We start from the raw sequence: 20,633 nt of genomic DNA on the forward strand, positions 1-20,633 counted from the left end.
TGTAAGCAATATTAATGTTTTACTGAACTGAGTCTGGAACTCTTCAGTCAGTTTTTGTATGTTCCTCTCTTAGGCTTAACATGCCACTCAGTGGCTGCAGTTCTCGCCCTGCCTTCAGTTTTGCACAATGGCTTGGTTGACAGTAGAAATGTTTGAGAGCTTGGTTATTGCTCTTGTTTCCAGGTGTAATAACTTAATCAGTAACATGTCCATATGCTGCAATATTTTCATTGTGTTATTCTGTGTATGACTGTATTGTGCATGCATTTCACTTTTCATTTGGAATGATGATTCAGGACTAGATCCTGTGCTTATAGTTGCAGAATGTTTTGCCATCCATTAGGTCCCCAGAATGAGGTCACTAACATTTTAGGTAACTGCTTTTAAATATTTTTGAACTAAAGGAAAAAAAAGTTGTCTTGAATAGAGCACTGTTTTTAGAGCCCTTGCTTAATCACATTTTTTGAATACTCCCAGGGATGGTGATCCTACTACTTACATGGATAGCCTCTTCCAATGTTTGATAGCCCTTTCCATTTTTTTTCCCCTAACATCCAGTCTAAACCTTATGACACCAACTTGAAGCCGTTTCCTTGTCCTACCACTTCTTGCCTGAGAGACCAACCTTGCCCCTCCCCCCTACCTCCAGCCTCCTTTCAGGCAGTTGTAGAAGGTCACCCTTGAGCCTCCTTTTCTCCAGGCTAAAGGCCCCCAATTCCCTCAGCTGCTCCTGACAGGGCTTGTGCTCCATTCTTTCAAAGACTTAAGCACTGAGGTCAGGCATGGTAATCAGCCTGATGAAAGCTAAACCTATCAGAACCAACTTAAAAGTCCTTTCTAGGACAATTTTTGCCTATTCACAACAAGAACTTTTATTCTCTTTACTCTTGCAGTGACCTAAAAGCTAGAATTCAAAAGGAGGGGGATGGGGGAGGAAGGGAAAAGCAACACTGTTGGCTAAAACTTTATTACTACCAATTCAGGTATAAGGGAAGGTATCTCTTACCCTGCAGAAAAATACCACCTTTTCCAGCAGGTAAAGCAAACAATTACAATGCAAGAACAGAGCCTGTCCATGGAAATAGGTACACATTATGCTGTTGGCTGGCTTTTAGTTTGTCTCTTCTGCAAGCTGTGTCCCAGATGTGGCTTGTTTCTGCTTGAAGGACTGGTACTTGGCAGGTGATTTAGGGCTAAGGGGGACAAAGTGGAAATCTGTGGCATTTTTCACATGTAGACAGCTGGGAACAGGTAATTGCATATAATCCTTTCACGGCTACAGTGGCATAATCTGACTGCCTGAATAGCAGTGAGAGTGTGTGTGTGGTTTGAAAGTTGAGTTGCTGAGCACTTTTTGTTTCTAGAAACAGTGACTGAGGCCCTACACCTGAACAGAGCTGTAGACCTTTGCCCTCTTGTCATGTCCAGCTTGTGCTAGAAAGGTACATCTCACCTTGTACCAGCAGCATCTGCAGGAGCAGGGAGCAGTGCTGGGATGCATGGCAGAAGTGCCAGCCAAAGCCCCAGCAGTGCTTCTGAAGACATTTATACCATTGACAGTGATGCAGGTTTCTGCCCTTCTGGCTGAGGGAAGAACTAACATCTGAGTCAGAGACAGACTGCTGTGACTTGGTACAAATTCAGCTGTGGGTCCCAGATGAACAAGCATTTCCTCTGATTTTACTAGAATAATGTCTGTTCTCCAAGAACTTCCTGTAACTGCTACAGCAGTGCCCACCCGCTATTACTCATTGCCAGTCTTCAGTTAGAACAGTGGTGAATGGTTATAAGCATTGGGTTGGGTTTCTTTAATAGCACAAAAAAATTAACTGCAGTCAGCTGACACAGTGATAAGCTGCTCCAAGCTTCAGCCTACAATAAAACTCTCCTTTGTAACAGGAGACTTCTAAATTTAAGATCCTTTAAAATCAATGCGAAAAAGCAGAGGCTGAAGAAAGCACAGACATTGCTCAGGTTGAGGGAGCCACCTCATACAGTTACAGCTGGGGATGACTTTACAGAGAGTTAAAATTGCCAGATAATATTTCGCAGTTTTTATTGATGGCATTTATCCCATGGTTTAACATGTTAATTGTACTGTAATAAACATGGCTTTAATATTAAACTTTTCCTTATTATCCAAAGTCACCACAGTCCATTTCAGTAAATATAAAAATATATACTTAATACTTTGTACAATACTGGTTTTTGGTCCAAACAAAAATGGATCAGAAAAGCCAATAAACTTACTTTAAGAATTCCCAATTTTAAAGATTTTCTAAATGGATTTAGGCAACTTTGAATAATGGGATTTACATAAAATCTGAGACAATACTAAACAAAAATGGCTGTAACACACAAAATTAAAATTTCAATTTCACAGATTTGTTATGCCAAAAAAGTACATAGAGAAACAAAATCATATTTACACATTTCGTAATAAAATAACAAGGCGAGACAGGTGATAAAGGGCTGTAAGAATGAAAATATAGAAATAGCATATAATTATTAAATGAAGAACTACAGATCTAACAAGTCCTTAGCATGGATCATCCTTTAATCAGTCTTCCCCTATCAGAAAATTTTAGTGCACAATACACCCAAACTCACTCACTTCACACATACACCAGCACAAACTCAGCATAGAAATCATTCGTTATCAACATTCTCTACTCTATACAGCATCCCTTGCTGATATAATTACAATTTCGAGGCGTCAGTAAACGCGGATGAGCACACGTAGTGGTGCGGATGAAGAGGTATCGACAAGCCATTCACTGTGCAGGCTCTACTCAGGGCTACAGCCAGACCATGCCGAGTCAGTGAAAGAAGTAACTTGAGACTTTTGCTTGAGAACAGCCTTGTTGCCAACTTTACTTGCTACCAAAAAAAAGTAACGGGGAGAGGGGAGGGAAGGACAGGAAAGCTAAGTTTTATATTCCTTTAGGCAGATCTGACTTCCGACAAGCCAGAGTGAGGTACAATCCCAGTAACTGAACAATTCAGGGTAGTAGCTGAACATTTCAGGGTAGTAGCTGAACAATTCAGTCAGGGTAGAAGCTGAACAATTCAGGAGAGTAGCTGCTTCCAATGTTTTTGACGCTTTACCGATCAGGCGTTTACTTTCTACGTCTAACTGCAGTCTTTATCTTCCGACCAGCAACTGAAGATCCAGAGGCAGAGAAAACATTTTTCCCATTAGTCCTATTAAAAGAAATTAGTAGTTCAGAGTTTAGGACAGTGTAGCTGAAAATTCAGTAGCAGCACTGAGTAGATATTCCAGAACAACTGTTTCATAGTCTTGTCTCACTAGTTACCAGCTGGCAACAAGCAGCAAATGACGAACAGGAGGAAGAGAGTTCCAGAAACCAATTAAATCTCTCTTATTCAGAAGGTAAGCAGCAGCATAATGGCTGGGTACGGGTTCTACCTTTCAAGAACAAGAGAATCTCACATGTGTTGATGTGTGACATTCCTGACAGCTAGGCTCCTTTACAGATAGCGGTGCTTAGTTAGCCAGTCAGGCTAATAAAAGGAAGGATGCCAAATTTAGTTTCAAACTCCAAGGTTCATCTGAACACCTCATGATTTAACAGCAGTAGAGGGTGAACACTGTCCACTGATATTACCCGAAGCTCAAGGGAAATTCTGATATGTTCTCTTACCCCACTGTAAATGTTGGAGGCTGGTTGAACGAAAATCCTGAAGTGCCAGAAGGTGGTGCAGGAGCTGCTGATGCAGGAGGATTTGCACCAAAAGTGAATACTCCTGGGTTATTTGGAAAGCTGAAATTAGTAGTATTACTTCCAAACTGGAATACAGAACCTGGGAAGATGGGGTGGAAGCAGAAGGAAGTAAGAAAGCTGGAATTTGAGTTCATCCTTTTCAGCAAAATCCTCATGTTCTTCCCCATTATCTTAAAGATTATTCTTTTTACAGGTTGCTCAAGATGACAAAGTTGGGGGGGTGCATGAGAAGTGTCAGATTACTAAAGGAACAGTTTATTGAATTCACAGAATCACTAGGTTGGAAGAGACCTTCAAGATCATTAGGTCCAACCGACACCCTAACACCTCAACTAAACCATGGCACCGAGTGCCACATCCAGTCTTCTTTTAAACACATGACACATCTTGAGACTGTGTCCTCTCCTTCTGTCAGCTGCTGCCTGGAGAGAGAGACCAACCCCCACCTGACTACAGCCACCTTTCAGGGAGTTGTAGAGAGTGATAAGGTCACCCCTGAGTCTCCTTTTCTGCAGTCTAAACACCCCCAGCTCCCTCAGTCGTTCCTCACAGGGTTTGTGTTCCCAGCCTATCACCAGCCTCGCTGCCTCCTCTGGACGCGCTCCAGTGTCTCAACATCCTTCCCAAACTGAGGGGCCCAAAACTGGACACAGCACTCAAGGTGTGGCCTCACCAGTGCCGAGTACAGGGGAGGGATGACCTCCCTGCCCCTGCTGGCCACACTGTTCCTGATACAGGCCAGGATGGCACTAGCCTTCTTGGCCACCAGGGCTCACTGCTGGCTCACATTCAGCTGGCTGCCAACCAGCACCCCCAGGTCCCTTTCTGCCTGGGCACTGTCCAGCCACACCCTCCCCAGCCTATAATGATGCTGCAGGGGGTTATTGTGGCCAAAATGCAGGACTCGGCACTTGGACTTATTAGACTCCATCTGATTGGATTCTGCCCATCCATCCATTCACACAGACTGAGGAATTTTTAAAGTAATACTCATGGCACACTGATAATTAGTTGTTTGCTAGCTTCTGTGCCACCATTAAAATTATACCTGTGCATACTGAAGTTTATTAATCTAGTCTTAAACTGTAAATTTATATTCAGGTAAACTTTCCTGTGTTCATGCAATGGATCTGGGGATTTCCTTTCCTTTAATGTGCCAGGAATACCTTGTCTGAAAAAACCCCAAACACTCCAATCATCAGAGTAAATGAGTAAGTAATACAAAAAATCCAGAGAACTCTACCTTTAAAATGCTATCTGATTAATGAACGATCAACTGAGTAATGTGTTGTGCACTAATCTGTACTAATCTACTGATTAGTACAAAAATGTCAGCTACTTTTAATGGAGGTTATTTTGTAAAACTTCTGAGAGGAATAAAGGAGGCTTTTCCCTTTTAGTATTTGATGTGCTATCAAACAGACATTCTGGCACTGTTTTTGTTTTTTAATTATTACTAGTATGGAACAGGTCTTTCTTAAGTTACAAGGTTCATTCTCTGCCCCTTTCCCATGGCATTTTATACTTCATTAGTAAAAAGATCTTAATACAGTCTTGACCCATAAATGCTTAAAAAAAATCCCAAAGAATTCTGACTGTATTTTATACAATAAAATGATTTGATTCTCAAATCAAAAAATAACAATTTTGCACCGTGTCTGCTCTTTGGTTTTACACAATCTTACCAGTGATTACTCCATGGTTTTCAAGAGTTCCTTTTAATCATTAAGTTTCTAAAGAAAATAAAGCTCAAAATTTAGTTGTAGAGTTGCAACCTCCATGTCTGCTAAGTCTCTTGTGGAGAAGGCTTACTGTGAAGCTGGATACCTGTGGCACTTGTGTCTCCAGTCAGGACTGGGACATAAATGACAACCCTATACCCATGATTTTTATGGACGGCAATTCCTATATTTAAATACACGCACAAGGCTGAAGTTGTCTTTCTCCATATAATTCATGGTGCAGTTCATGAAAAATAAAATAAAATCTATATAATCCTTAAACGGAAGAGGATGGTGGGCACTCACCAGCACTGGGGGTACCGGAGCCAAAGGCTGGCTGATGGGCTGCCTGCTGTCCGAACATGGAGGGCTGAGTGCTGCTTGTCACCGAGCCGAAGGCAGAAGGAGCAGGCTGAGAGCCAGCAGAAAACAACGGTGTCGACAGCGACCCAAAACTTGGAGCGCTTTGCTGGCCAGAGCCTGGGCTGGGGCCAAATGCTGGTAACTGACTGGCACCAAAGGCTGGACCAGCAGCAGGCGCTGGAGGCCCAGAGCCAAACAGAAACGAGGACGATGACCCTTGGGGACAGACAGGGACGTCAGAATGGGCCCCTTCCCTCCCACCCTCAGGAATGAATGCAGAAACAAAAGGTTCTCAAGCCTCAGGTCTGCTGGCTGAATACTCATCCTAATTTCAATCTAATTGTGTGAGTATATAAAACAGACACTACCTCAGCCACAACAGGAACTGCAACTTTTCTTTTAAGCAACATGAGAAACACTGTGTTTATGAGAGTCAGACAAAATTAAATCTCAAACGCACTGGCTGTCTCTTCATGTTGTGCAGATAAATTCCTACAGTGTGTTTTAATCTGCATTTACTAAAAGCTGTTTCTACCACACACATGGAATATTCATTCAAACTGGATTTTTCCAACATGCAAAATACAGCTCCTGATTTATTAGTACTAGGAAAACATGTATCTTTTCTTGTCAGCAGCTTCATCCCTGATAATGATAAACACTTGTTTAAGTGTTTATCATTATCAGCTTCTGCTGTCCAAATCAACCTTGCAGTAATCTCAAAATCTTGGTTTAGCAGATTTTTTCTTGGTTTAGCAGATTTTTTCTTGGTTTAGCAGATTTTTTTTTTTTTAATTCTCTATCATCAACAGAGAACCTGCCCAACGGCTGAGCTGTATGGCCAGCAGAAAAAATGAAATGCACCTGAAAGTACATGGCAGATCTGCTATGCCAAAGGGGCCTTTTAAACAGCATTGCTAATGCTCATGCAACAGAAAATACCCTCTAATTGTGCTTAACTTGGAACGGATGACTTTCTTTCCAAGATGAGATCCATGCTAAAACTTAGGTTTCTGCATTTGTGAGGATGTTTGAAATATGGTATCACCTACTAATAAAATTACACTGAATGTAAGCCGTTTGAATTGTTGTAATTTAGCAGTTGGTTGTTGTAATTTAGGACTGTTTTCTCTGTTTCTGATCCACAAAAAAGTGTGCAAATTAAACTTTTGTGACTGACAAAGTTAAGCCATCAGGATCAAACTAGATTAAGTCTTCCCCTTACAGATTCAATCTTATTTCCAACATCCTATGTGGCTCATAGGAATACAGATAATTTGGTGTATTTAGTCATGCATTTGTTCACAATATTCAGGCAGTGGAGTCACACACATAAAACATGAAGAAACTCTGTATTTCTTACTGCTGTCTTCTCTAAATTCCTAGAAAATTAATGTGCGCTGGCCATGCTCCTTAGTAGAAACCAACCCTTAAGCAGCATTAATTGCATGTTGAGGTACTCCATTTATAGATTACTTGTGAGGGAAGGAGTTGGCAAAGCTTGACATCATTTCCAGAAATTCAGATTTTTAGGTATAGAAGCGCAAAAGCAGGAAAGTTGTAATTCACTGACTTCTAACTGTAAACACTGGACTAACAGTGACTGAAGAAAGAAATTATCATTCCCACGGTGAAAAGCTCCTGTACAAACTGAAATCCAGTAAAGGTTTGTCCTTTACATAAAACAACTGTGCTGCCAATTCATTCCTAAACTGTATTTCCCACACTGAAGGAAAATGAGCTCAAATTAACATTGCTGAATATAATTCTCAATATTTTTCTCTACATCTATGCATTTAGCCTGGACATTTTCCAAAGTAAAATGCTCATGGAACAGTATCTCCTTAGTCTATTACATAATGGCAAAAATGAGAAAATGAGAAGAGGAGCTATTTAAAACATACCTGTTGAATTTGATGTAGTTGTGGCTCCAAAAGTAAATCCTGAATTTGCTGCATTGGTACTGCTCTCTCCTGAACGAAAGAGAAATGGAGTTGAGCCAGTGCTGGAAGATGTGGTTGCTGGTTTGTTCTCTTGAGAGAAGCCAAATGACTGAGATGTTGCAGATTCTGCAGGATTGCCAAAAACAGAGCTGGTCACAGTGTTGCTGGGTTGTCCAAACACAAAAGGAGTGGGAACTGGCTGAGGGTTTGAGGAAGAGAGGGTGCTGCCAAACACGCTGCTGCTGTTGGCCGAAGTGGCGGGTACCACTGTGCTGGAGGAACTGGAGCTCAAGAAGCTGAAGGATGCTCCTTGATCTGAAAGGAAGAGACATAGTTACCACTAAGTCAGACAAATGGCTTTAACAACCAGGAACTTTTCACACAGCAACCATCACTGAAAAACTTCAATCCTCCACTGCAAACTTTCAACAAATTAAAGGATACAAAACTGTGCAATATCTGTGAAGAGATTTTTGCACCTTTATAGCAGTAGAGAAACTACAGCACAGCTGCAAGTGGATAGAAAGAAGATATTCCCTCTCTTCTTCCCTTTCACTATAAAAAACAACACTAGTATGAGGCCTGTATACTGCACCATATTACATATTTTATCACCAATTGAGCTGCTGCTACTGAGACAGTACAACTTCTGTGCTTACACAAGCAGTGATACAGGTTCCTTAAGGTGTGGCAATTTTTTTTTTTTTGTCTAAACACAGTATTAAAATGCACCGAAATCTACAAAGAAATTGCCACATATTGCCTACACATCAACAACTAGAACTAAAGACAGGCTGCAGGTAGTATATCAATCCCACAGATGTTGTCCAGTACAGCCTCAGAGGTATTATTTGATAGAGCAGAGAAGTGAAGGCAAAAGATGTTCTGTTTACCGCAAGTACTGGTTGGTGCCCCGAAGGCAAAAGGTGCCTTTGCCTGCTCACTTTCCTTTTCTGATGGTTTACCAAAACTAAAATTGAATACAGGTTTTGCTGTGGTCTCCTCTTTGGTATGCTCAGCTGTCCCAGATGAAAAGATAGGCTGTGCCTTTAACTCTTCATTGTCAGTTTTCTTTCCAAATGCTAATGGAGCAGCAGAAGTGACAGAGTCCTGCTTCTCTTCTGCCCTTCCCAAAACAAACTGTGAGGCAGGCGCAGACTCCACACTGCCAAAAGAAAAGCCTCCCTTCGTTGAAACAGTTTCATCCTTTTTCTCATCTGACTTCTTAAATGGCAAAGCAGGTGATGCTGCATCCTTTTCTGCCACAGTTCCGAAAGTGAAGCCACTGACTCCAGTTTTATTCTCATTAGTAGCTATGGAAGAAGTAGAACTTGTAGCAAAACCAAAACCTCCCAAAACTGGTTCCTGTTTCTTTTCCTGCTGTCCCAGACTCGTCGTTCCAAACTGAAATGTTGAAGAAGCCGGACTGCTTGTAGATGGAAGTCCAAAGGTAAAACTGTTACTTTTACTTTCTTTTTTGCTGTCTTCTGATTTAGAGTCTGAGGAAGAAACTCCAAATTTGAAGTTCCCTGAACCAGTAGGAAACTTAAATCCTCCAGTCACAGTGTTGGATGATGCAGATTCGGATGCAATGCCGAACTTAAAGCTACTTTGTTCTCCAAATTTAAAATTTCCTGTGCTACTTAACGTTTGAGAAGATTCAGAGGATGATGCCTGGACACCGAATGTAAATGATGGCATTGCAGCATTTGTAGACACAGTAGCAGTACCAAAACCTGCAGAAATAAGCAACAATGTCAAATTTGCAATATATTATGTAATACATGCAGGCTTTAGCTAAATGGATGAGATTCTAGTCTTAAGCTTTCCCAGAGTCAAAACTGTTCAACAAAACACCCCACACAAATGCAGACAAGTAAGGAAACTCCACACTTCCTCCCTACACTTCCTCTCCATATTTTTTTGTCATGGTGCTCTTCTGTGCAGCAACTGGCTTGGAAAGGCACACAGCTGAGCTCTTTGAAAAACCACGGTTTTTGTCTAAACTCCAAATGAACAACACACATAAGGGCTTGAAACAAACAACTGTGTCAATGACACAAGCTTTCCTCTAAAAAACCCAATCCTTATCTGGAAAATGGGTGTGGAAACATATGCACATGATCTTATTTAAGCAATATTCCTAAACAATAAATGGACAGTTTTGCCATACTCAATGGAAAAATCATTGTACTTAAAAAAAAAAACAAAAACAAACAAAAAACCACCAACAAAAACAAAAAACAAAACAAAACAAAACAAAACAAACAAACAAAAAAAAAAAAAAAAACAAAAAAAAAAAAAAAAGGGAAAGAAGTTGCAGAATGCACATCCTTGCTCTTCTCAGTATTACCTTTGAGCTCTGCTTCGGTGCCTGGCTTCGCACTTTCACAGGCTATGCATTTTGTGGCTTCTGCTTTGTTTTGGACCAAGCAGGCCTCACATTCCCAACTTCCTTCAGGCATCTTGAATTTGTCTAAATCCAGAAAACCTCCAGAAGAAGCAGAAAATGCAGAAACACTGCTACACGTCACAGGCACTGAACTCCCTGAAAAAGAAGAAAGATAGTTAATCATCCTGCTTAAATCATACACAAATCTTTTAAGAAATGCACACTAAATTGCAAAGCACACAAGAGTAACAGTAAAAAAACATCAAGCTACAAGTTGATTTGAGTAAAACAAATCTGAGAATGTAAACAATAGAAACACCTGGATTCTTCTTTATAATCTATATATGAATTCAAGAAAAAATTGAACCAGTGACATTTAAACAGCAACTGCAGTTCATAAAATAAAGCAACACAGCCGATTTCAGATGTAAATTACAGGTGCTGTATTGAATTAGAACTACTAAAAGAATTCCTGGTGACACCAGTTACTGGTAGTCAAACTTAGCATCACTCGAGTTAATGATCACTGTCAAGTGATGCAAGGGTGAGAATTTACTACAATGATTCATCAGCAAGTCACAAGGACAGGACACATTCAAACTATATAGTAACAAAACTAAAAAAGGAACTGAAAGCTTCCAAACCCACAGCTCTGTGTTCATCTCACGAGCTACACTGCCTTCAACAGCAGCAGAAACCTACTGCTGCTGAGGTGTGAAATCCAACACTTGCCCTTTGACTTTCTCCCCTCTAAAGGAAAAGATGGCACTTGATGCTGCACCCCAAGAGCAAACTTCAGTTCCACAAGTGTCAGGAGTGAAGCAGACATCCCAAATGCACAAAAGCATCACATAATTGCACCCTTCACCTACAATGAACACTGAGGGTGGCATTCAAGAGAGACACACAAGGTAATTTCTCAAGCTCAAAGCAGTAACGTTTCCTAGACAGGAATGGCTCTTCTTTCCCACAGTACATCCAGCGAATTTATGTCCTCCTATTTTACCTGCTTTCACTCATTCCGTTGACAAACATAATGTAACTTTGCAATTTTGAACATGTGGTTCTGTTTTAGCACATGACACCTAGCTAAAGACTACACTGACTTGGAATCTGGCTTCATACCTCTGCTCAATTCCACACAAATGCTGACTGGAGACATTTTAAGCCATGTTGTGCAAATACTGGTTCTACCTATGTTTTGAAAGAGGAAAACAAAACCCCAACAAATCCAGTAGTTTTTAGCTCCTTGCAAGGAGTTCACATTTTTCCCCAATAAAAATGAGTCAAACGGTTTTAAGCTAATCAAGGCATCCATTTTAGTCATCTTTCCTCACTAGCTGTAAAGCAGGGTATATTTGCTTCAGCTCTGCACTAACACATTTCACAATCAGTTCAACTCATGTGACAGGCTGGAATCTGGGCTGAGACCTCTGAAGTGCCTGCAACCACTCCTGCAGGGAGCCACTAATCCATCCTGTCTGGCATACAGCCATGCTGCTCAAAATATTTTTTATAAGCAACATATTTTATTCTTTAAAAAATGCACTTAGACCAAGACTGAAACAACAGAGAAAAAAGAACAAACCTGGTTTCTCAGACTGACAAGCTACACATTTGCTGTCTTCTGCCTTATTTTGTAGAAGGCACACTGAACAGTTCCAAGAGCCTTTTGGCTGTTTAAATTTGTCTCCAAACCCCAGAGTGACTGTTGTGCCAGTGCTGCTGGAGGTGGATGTCACTGTCACCGAGTTGTCTGTGACCATTGGCATTGTCAGAGCAGGCATCACTCCTGTTCCAGGCTTTGGTGTTTCACATGCTATACATTTTGTAGCTTCAGGTTTGTTCTGGACCAGACAGGTATCACAATCCCAAGTGTTGGGCGCTGGTTTAAATTTGTCTTCAAAGCCCAGTGTCCCCACTGTGGAGACTGTTGTCTTGGAGGACACACACGGACTCACACTGATCGTCTGCTTCGTACTCTCAGCAGTGGACACTTTAGCAGCTTCACATGTCACACACTTGCCATCTGTGGTTTTGTTCTGCAGACACTGGTCATGTGTGTCAGACTGCCAAAACGAGGATGCTTGTTTAGAGGCATCTTTACCTGCAGAAAAACTACTTATTGCAGGCCTTGTATAGACCACTGTGCTCGTAACAGGCTGTGCCGATGAACAGGAGGGTGATTTCCCAGACATAAAGCCTAGTTTAAAAAAAAGAAAAAGGAGAGCTCTTACTGATGAAGCTGTACCCTGGCTACATGGAAGTTACTTATAATAGTAGACAGCACAAATCTAAACCTAATGCCAATGGTTACAACTATACATTCCAACTAAGTGCAAGAGGAAGTCCACGGAAATCTTATCTAAAGGGATGAAATTTCATATGCTGAGCTGGGACACAACAGAACACTTATTTAAAGCTTGATTTAACTCTTCACTTCCAAGAAAGTTTTAAATACAAACCTCATTTCTATCTGCCACTCGACTGTTAGATACAAGGATAAACAAACAATACTGAAAGCTGATGATCTCTCATCAACTGGAAACAATCCAATTTCATTTTAAGACACCATGCCCAATCAAATCAAATTTCTAAAGCTATTTCTGCCATAGTAGATGACTCATATTTACTTAGTAGCTGTACAGCAGTTGGTACTTGGAGCAGCAATCTACACAGTACTACCCCACAAATACTGAGTAATAATTAAGCAATAAAAATTAAACACAAATTTTTTTTCTATAAACTTGGTTCAAAATGCACTGGGCACAGGCCAACTCTTTATTTAAAAGTGCAAACTTTTCAGAAAACAAGAACCACCAATATGGAAACACTAATGAAAATGCTATAGCAGCACATATTAAATACCAGCACAGTTTAACTGTAAAGCTAAAATAAAGAGGTTCTCTTTTTACTGTTATATTATTGTTACTTTGGGATTGTTTTTTCATACCAGAATTGGAATCTTTGGGATTGTTACTTTGGGGTTGTTTTTTCATATAAGAATTGGAATCTTTGAACAATGTGGATTTGGAACCTGATTCTGTTAAAGTGCTGAAGAAAACTAAAGCCCCTTCACCCACAGGTCTTTCCTTAAACAAAACACACAGTGTATTTTCTTGCACTTAGCTCTTTCCAATATAAGAACAGGCACTGCCTTAAGTTGTACACAGATTTAGTAATAAGAAGTCCTGCTGTATCTCAAAGCTTATGGGAAAGATCAAGTTCAATTAAGTCCCTTTTCCTAAAACAGAAAACATCGTCTACACACACTTTACTCATCTACACTTTTTACTCAACAGTTGAAAACAATCACAATGACTTGGAAACCTTTTTTTTGAAGTGAGACAGCCCACTGCTACTTAAAATTTACATCTGGACCCACAGTAACTGTCAACATTTTAGGCAGAAAGACACGCAACTTCTGAAACACCTTTGGGAATGAAATCATCTTTATCATTCTTAATATCTGGAGATAGTGAAGGTGAGAGAGGAATGTTTGTAATGCATTTTACAAACATTTCCTTTCCAATTACATACATTTTATTTATTTAAACAAAACACTGATTCTTTGACTAATTCTTTTTATACTTACATTTGACTTATAACCTAATATGTAAAGGAGAAGCAACGCATCTGGTTTGGAGCAGCAGTTTTCCTGTCAGCAATGAAAGCCCCTTATAACAGAAGGGGGCATGAAGCATAACAGATGTAGCATTTAAGTCTGTCTTTACTGCTGACACTGCCTTAACTGTGACAAATTGTCTGGGGGTTTTTTTGGTTGCTGTTGTGCTGGGCTTTTTAAAAATCAATGCAGCTATATGCAAGTGTATTCTCTGCAAAACGTTTTTTAAAAGAGCTCATTATCTCACCAGGGCTTTTTAGAATGTCTAACACACTTCCTTGCTTTAAGAACTTAGCAGGTTTGCAGAACCCATCATATTCTTCTTCTTCCTTCTTATTGCTGGTGCTGTTTACAGTGGCACTACCTTTAAAAATAAAACAAAATCCACCTTTTACAAAGAAATCCACTTAGAATACATTCATATTTGCTAGAAACAAAGATTTCCATGTTTCATTCTTCTTAAATAAGAATCTTTAAAATTTAACCTTATTTACAAGAGTTTATAGTTATAATCTGATTAAAAGCAGACCTGTCCCTGAAAATACACTTTGCCTGGAATTTATAAAAAGTTTAGAAATAACAGCTTAACTACTGAACATACAAAAAAGAAAAGAGAATTAGCACTCTGTTTGAAATGCTAAAATTTTTGTTACCTGGACTAAGGATGGATGTCACTGGTGTATCAGTGGATCCAGAAAGCTCTGAAGACTTTACAACAGGAACACTAAATGTAAACTTAATTTGCTATAAAAAAAGAGAGGGATTTTTTAGACTTTAAGTTTAATCAAGCTTCACATACAAATAATAAATAATCTGAAATCCAGTCTTCAAACTCTTGGTGGGTGCTGGGTAAAAAATTACAAATCAGAAATCTATACATTTGTTTGCCTCCTTACCAGGGCCAATTCTGCTTTAGTGTTCCCCAGTATTCTACTAAAGCCTTGAGATAATGTTGGAATTTATTTACTTACAGACAAGGGAGGTAGCACTTCCACCTCAGTAGATTTCACAATTGGAGATGAAAATACAAACGTAGGACTGCCAACATTACTTGCTGGTTGTACCTGTATTTTCAAAATAATTAAAGTTTGTATCAAAGAGAAAAACATCCCAGTGAAACAACAGCAGCTACCTGAATTCACTATCTAACATATTCTGCAGTGAAGTTGGGAAATCTGATGTTTGATATTTCTGATTCACAGCTAAGAGTTGTAAGAGAAAGCTTGCCAGTGAGTGTGTAAGATAGAAGAAGTCATATCAAAATATGTCATCCTCCCCACCCTCCAATCTGAATAAAACCCTGTTTAATTCAACAGGTCATAAACTCAGGTCGGTTAGTTTCATGAGCACCACAGAAAAAGTTAACATTCAGCAAGGAGGATGTATACTCACCCTGAAAAAGTACTCACAGTATATAGCAAAGATTTACCTTGTTCATCACTGCTTTTGAAACAATGCTGGGTGATGAGGAGACAGCACTACTGGCAGGGAAACTGAAGTTGAACGTCGGCAGCGATGCAGTACTGATGGGCAGGGGTACTTCAGGTAACTCTTCTTGTTCCATCTCCTAGGTGCAAATTTTAATTTTTGTTAGTTTAATTTTTTCTTTAAAGAAGCTGCAAAACCTAATTTTTCACTTTCTTTAGAAAAGTTTTAGATTTCAATCTTTCTTTAAAAAGTTGTAAATTTTAGTTTTTCTTTTTCACGAGACCTACTACCATCCTACCCTGTCCCCCCCCCTTAACGAAGTAAAATGTAGCAGAGAGATCTATAGACAAAGGAGGATTTCCAAAGGAATCCTAACCTCCCACATAAGTCTACCACATCATTTTTATTTATGGCAGGCAAGTTTCTATGCAATACTGCATCCACCACCTGTCCAGTAAGAGTACTGAAAGTAAGCTCAAAATTGTTACCTGAGCAGAAGAGAGAGGGGCACAGGTAGGATTTATTTTTGGTTTTGTCCTTTAGTTAATAAAGATCTAGAAAGGCATAACCATTCTAGGATTTTATTATTCCCTTATCTCTTCAATTAAGAGCACAACGTCATGGCAAGTAAGAAAGTGTTCCTCTTGCAAAATTAGGTAGGACAGCTGACAAAGTCTCTGAAGTCACTTGAACTTGGAAAAATATAATATTTTAAGAAGGATGTGTGTTTCTTTGAGTACCAAAACCCCCAAACCAAACCAAAGCACAGGAAGTCAAAAATGAAACCGTGATGAGCAACATACAGGATCATACTCTGCTAAATCTAGTCAGTATCATGTATCAGGATGCAAATTTAAAATTCAGAAACCAGTGTCCCTTAAAAACACCTCCTCTTACCCTTGTCTTTTAAACCCTTTGATTACCAAGATTAGATTGGTTAGAGTTGAAATGGGAATAGCCAATCTCTTCAGGATTTGGACATTAGTACCAATGTCTACTCAGAAGTGACTAAGCAGAGATGCTCATTGCTACTACAGACATTTAATGTACCCCACAGATTATATATTTCAGAGATCTGATCTGAAGAGTCTATCACACCTTCATACTGAGACCATTTCTGTTACGTTCTCCAGCACTTACTACCTCTTCATTTTGAATCAGCCAGCAGACCAAGTTAACCTCTTTAGATTTAAGATCTACTAGTAGGCCGCTTATGTAACACTCAGGCAGGAAAATAATCCTTGGGATAATAATGACTATCATTGCATTAAATGGAGTTTCCCCATTAAAACAAGGGAAAAAAAATCCTTCACAATGAGTTTGAGCAAGTGCCAAAAATTATGAATGATCATTAGCAAACATCCAAAACACTGTCTTCTGCTTCAGGCTCTTGGCTCATACCTTTCTACATGACTTATATATTAAAAAAAACCAAAATAAAAAACCCCTTTTTTTTTTAATACTTGGCACTTCATTCCTTTCTAAAAACTCTACCAAATTTATTCATTTAATAACTAATAAGAAACTTTATAGCATAAAGAATATCCAAGATAATAAAATGGAAGATTTTAAAAATATAAAACCAAAGTTGAAGCACTTATACAGATAACTAAACTGGAGCCTGCTCTGAAACCCACAGCCAAACACCCACAAAACTGAAATGGCATTATTGTCAATTTCTATGAGGCAATGAAGCTACTTATCTCAGTAATCAGTGAGATCAATTAACCTGAGAGACTCTTACCAGTTGCTGTTTTTGTCCAGGTCTTGATGCACAGTATCGCTCCCTTTCCCTTCTCATCTTGCCACAGGCACTATCCATCCTTCCTCCTGAAGACAGACCGTTGGATGCAGGAGTATCGAGCTTGGGGTAGCTCAAATTGCTGACATGGAATAAAAATACATAGGTTGAGGAAGGGGATTAAAAAGAAAGGGGAAAAAAAAAAAAAAGAGAAAACCCCAAAAATTTATCAAGTGATTGTTTCAAGCTATTACAGCCACTTTTAATCCTAGAACTGTCATGTGCTAATTAGAATCAGAAAAAAACATCCCACAAGTTCCTAAATGCTGGTAAATAGCTGGTGTTCTAAACAGCACAAGATGAATAAGAGCAGCAGTGAGAATAACATACATAAAAAACAGTCACAACATCCATAAATGAATGATGACTCAGCCAGAAGACCTGAAATAGAAGAACTGATTTAGATTGTTATTTTCTAATGTTTGCTTTTAATAGTCCAGACAGTGGAAATTTTGACTGCCAGTTCTCTGATTCTGTGATGAGCATGTATCTCTGAAGGGACATAAAAGAATAACTAAAAATATACAGGCAGGGGGCGGGCATGTGTGTGTGTGTGTGTGCATGTGCACACAGGAAATGCTGCCAACAGCTCTTATGGAATTGGGAGGCTTAAACTTGTGAGGCAAGAAAATATGACAGAAGCTTCATAAGCAGCTCTGGCTTTCCTGAGGCCATCAGCAGAAGCAGCAGAGGTGTTTGGGTGTGCCAACATTCCAGAAGTCTATTTAGACATGAATATAGATCCCTTTTGTAAGGCATACAAAGGCATTTCTCTGTTCATTATAAAAGCCTATACCTAAACCAGAAAGACTCCCTAAATGCGCACCCTACACACACACACACACACACACACACACACACACACACACACAAACTCCCCCCCAACAACAACAAATCAAACCCAACCAAACCCATGCCACATCCCAAAATAGAAGTGAACTAAGGAATAATAACAATAAAAAGCAGCACTGCATTATGATGAAGTATCCCTGAAAAAAATTACCATATCAAGCTTATCCTGCAATCAGTCATTACAAAAGTACATTGGATGACACTGGAAGATACCAGGTAAAGTTTCTAGACAACTGAGGAAAAGAACTGGTCTAAACCGCTCAGATAGTTGCAAACATCTTCTCAGCACTGCAACCACTGAGAGGAAACCAGATCCTTAAGGCCATATGCTCAAACTTTTCCCTAATCCAAAGTGACAATCAATTTGAATTATGAAATAAAATCTCATGTCAAAATAAATCTTTATTCAGACAATTATAGCATGTCTATGATAGTCCATACTCCTCTTTTCTGTTAACACTTGTCAGCTTCTAAGGGGCAAACACAGTTCTGTCTTCAAGGAAGTCAGTCCAATCTACAATTCTGACACTGGTTTAAAAAGGAAACAGCTTTTGTTAGGCTGAACAGAGATGTACCAAAGTATTGCAGGTTAGTTGCATGAAGAGACTCTGGCCCTTATTAGTTTGTATTCCTACTCCATAATATGACAATCAATAAAGACTGGCTCTACAAAAGAGTTAAAATAAAAGGACCACCTAGTCTTAAGTCAAAAGTAGAAACACAGCAGTATAACTTGTGAAACAAATGAAAAGCAGTATCAGTTTCCTGGATCTCCCTTCTACATGGAGAAAGGAACTGCACCAAAGAAAACTCAGAACAGTTTAAATACCCACAATTAAAACCTAACACCTGTTAGCACCTCTGCCAAAACCAAAGATGGTTCCTGTAAAGTCAAACTGTAAATCAAAGGGTTGGCTTTGGGGTTTTTTGCCAGCCAAAGAATGCCCAAGGCAATGTAAGAATTGCTTGGAAGATGAACACAGAGCCAACACATCAGGAGATTCCCTAATACTGTTATTTGAAAGGTCTGAATCCTCAAAAAAAGGATATCTTCAGAGCACACAGTGCCTTAATTCACCCAAAAGATTAGTTCCCCAAAAGGGAGAGTCATCAATATTATCTCATGTCATTCTATGCCAAGCAAGCAGCATAATGCAAGACAATCTCCTCAAGAAGAAATACAATTATTAACTCTCCTGGATTTTTTTTTTCAGAGACAAGCTGGCATTTGTCGTCAGGCGACTCTAAAGGGCTTCTGTTTTTCCTGCAAACTCACAGAGCAGACAAGTGCCTTTGTTGTGTAAGGAACATTAAAAACAATCTTCCTCTAGCTTTTTGTATAAATAAATAAATAAAATTGAAAACAAACAAAACCCCAGACAAACAAAAACAACACCATAAAAAACCCTAAAAACTGAATTTACTCCTGAACTGTAAGACATTTCACTTTATAATTTTTCAGAAAGAAATTCCTGGGCGACAAAGTCTTCAGACTCCAAGTAATCATTTAATTGCCTTAAACTAACAGCTGCTCCCCAATGAACACCAAATTGCCCAAGTAGTTAAACTCTCTCATAAAACAATTTTTTCACTTCTATTCCCTTTTACCGAGAACTGTTCCTGCCCCTCCAAAAGAAGGCAAGCGTGCAGACTGTACTGACAAAGCAGGGGGGACTTTCTTCTTTCAAGTGTTTTAAATTAATAGATTTGTCATACCTTTCAGATGATTTTACAGGCTTTTCTGCAGGAAAACTCTCCACCATCATGTCCTGCAAAAAAAGTTTTATTTATTTCAAGATTTATCTGAATATATTTATAAACAAAACACAAAGAGAAGACAACCAAACACACATTTTGTGCTGTTTTGGTTATTTTATTTATACCACTAAATATACCTCATCTGCTTAAGCTTGTTCCCTAACAACCCTGACTATCCACCTAATCTCCAGCCCATATATTTAATACCTGGTCATTTTTTACATTCAGAATGATACTGAAACCATGGGTGATTTTTTTTTCTGAAAGGATGCCAGTATGGTTTTAAGGAAAGTTTTTCAAGGACTCCATCAACACCAAAGTGATCAGAATGGGGAATTAAAAAAGCGATGTGCATTGGTAATTACTAGAAATCTCACTTGGAGCCCGCACTTCACCTTTATACACAACATCAGCACCATAGCTTTCTGAACAACAGCATATGTAAAGGAAATCTGTGTTTCTGTATTTTAATATTCTTTCACTGTGAAAACCCTGGCCCAACAGCACACCACCATATTCTGAAAATAAGCACCAGCCACTTAGTATGCCAAAGATACAATTATATTCACAAAACCTCTCAATATCTCTTTCACAATGCTTCCCTCCGTCTTAAAGCTTACCTCAAGAATACTATTGGTGCTCTTGCAAAAAAAGAGCACCTTAGTAGACTGGTTAGACACATTCCAACTTTGCAAGAAGCAGGCAAATTAGGACATGAAAATTTGCTTACTTGATGGTCTGTATCTACCCTTTGGTGAATTTTTCTGGAATTAGTAGCTGATTTCAGAGATGGTTTAAAATACGTGATCCGACTCCCTGTCAGGGAGATTGGCTTTGGTGTCACAAGTTTCTGGGCAGGAGGATGTTGCGAATCCACCTTTGAAAGGGAAGCAGCAATCAATTTATCCTTGCACCCACCTGACTTACCACAGCATTGACTGATGATAAAACTTACAGAACTGCAAACCTCCCACCAGTCTCAGCACCCAGTGAAAACTATGTGG

General features: G+C 39.3%; 1 protein-coding gene across 2 annotated transcripts in view; it reads right to left on the bottom strand.

Annotated features, from left to right (window-relative positions):
- Positions 1 to 2,039: 2,039 nt before the first annotated feature.
- Positions 2,040 to 20,633, bottom strand: part of NUP153 (nucleoporin 153) — a 44,577-nt gene continuing 25,983 nt past the window's right edge. The window contains exons 9-22 of one of the 2 annotated variants that reach the window (XM_059852123.1): positions 20,360 to 20,506; positions 19,588 to 19,640; positions 16,963 to 17,101; positions 15,220 to 15,357; positions 14,762 to 14,854; positions 14,444 to 14,534; positions 14,038 to 14,154; positions 11,754 to 12,368; positions 10,127 to 10,321; positions 8,667 to 9,509; positions 7,735 to 8,088; positions 5,774 to 6,046; positions 3,666 to 3,825; positions 2,040 to 3,204 (exon numbers count right to left, since the gene is read on the bottom strand). In XM_059852123.1, the coding sequence (XP_059708106.1) occupies positions 3,120 to 3,204; positions 3,666 to 3,825; positions 5,774 to 6,046; positions 7,735 to 8,088; positions 8,667 to 9,509; positions 10,127 to 10,321; positions 11,754 to 12,368; positions 14,038 to 14,154; positions 14,444 to 14,534; positions 14,762 to 14,854; positions 15,220 to 15,357; positions 16,963 to 17,101; positions 19,588 to 19,640; positions 20,360 to 20,506 (3,303 nt within the window). In that variant the 3' untranslated portion in view covers positions 2,040 to 3,119. The remainder of the gene's footprint in view (positions 3,205 to 3,665; positions 3,826 to 5,773; positions 6,047 to 7,734; positions 8,089 to 8,666; positions 9,510 to 10,126; positions 10,322 to 11,753; positions 12,369 to 14,037; positions 14,155 to 14,443; positions 14,535 to 14,761; positions 14,855 to 15,219; positions 15,358 to 16,962; positions 17,102 to 19,587; positions 19,641 to 20,359; positions 20,507 to 20,633) is intronic. The other variant, XM_059852134.1, reaches the window with a different exon arrangement.

The sequence above is a fragment of the Haemorhous mexicanus genome, chromosome 1 (assembly GCF_027477595.1).
Source record: "Haemorhous mexicanus isolate bHaeMex1 chromosome 1, bHaeMex1.pri, whole genome shotgun sequence".
NCBI lineage: Eukaryota > Metazoa > Chordata > Aves > Passeriformes > Fringillidae > Haemorhous > Haemorhous mexicanus.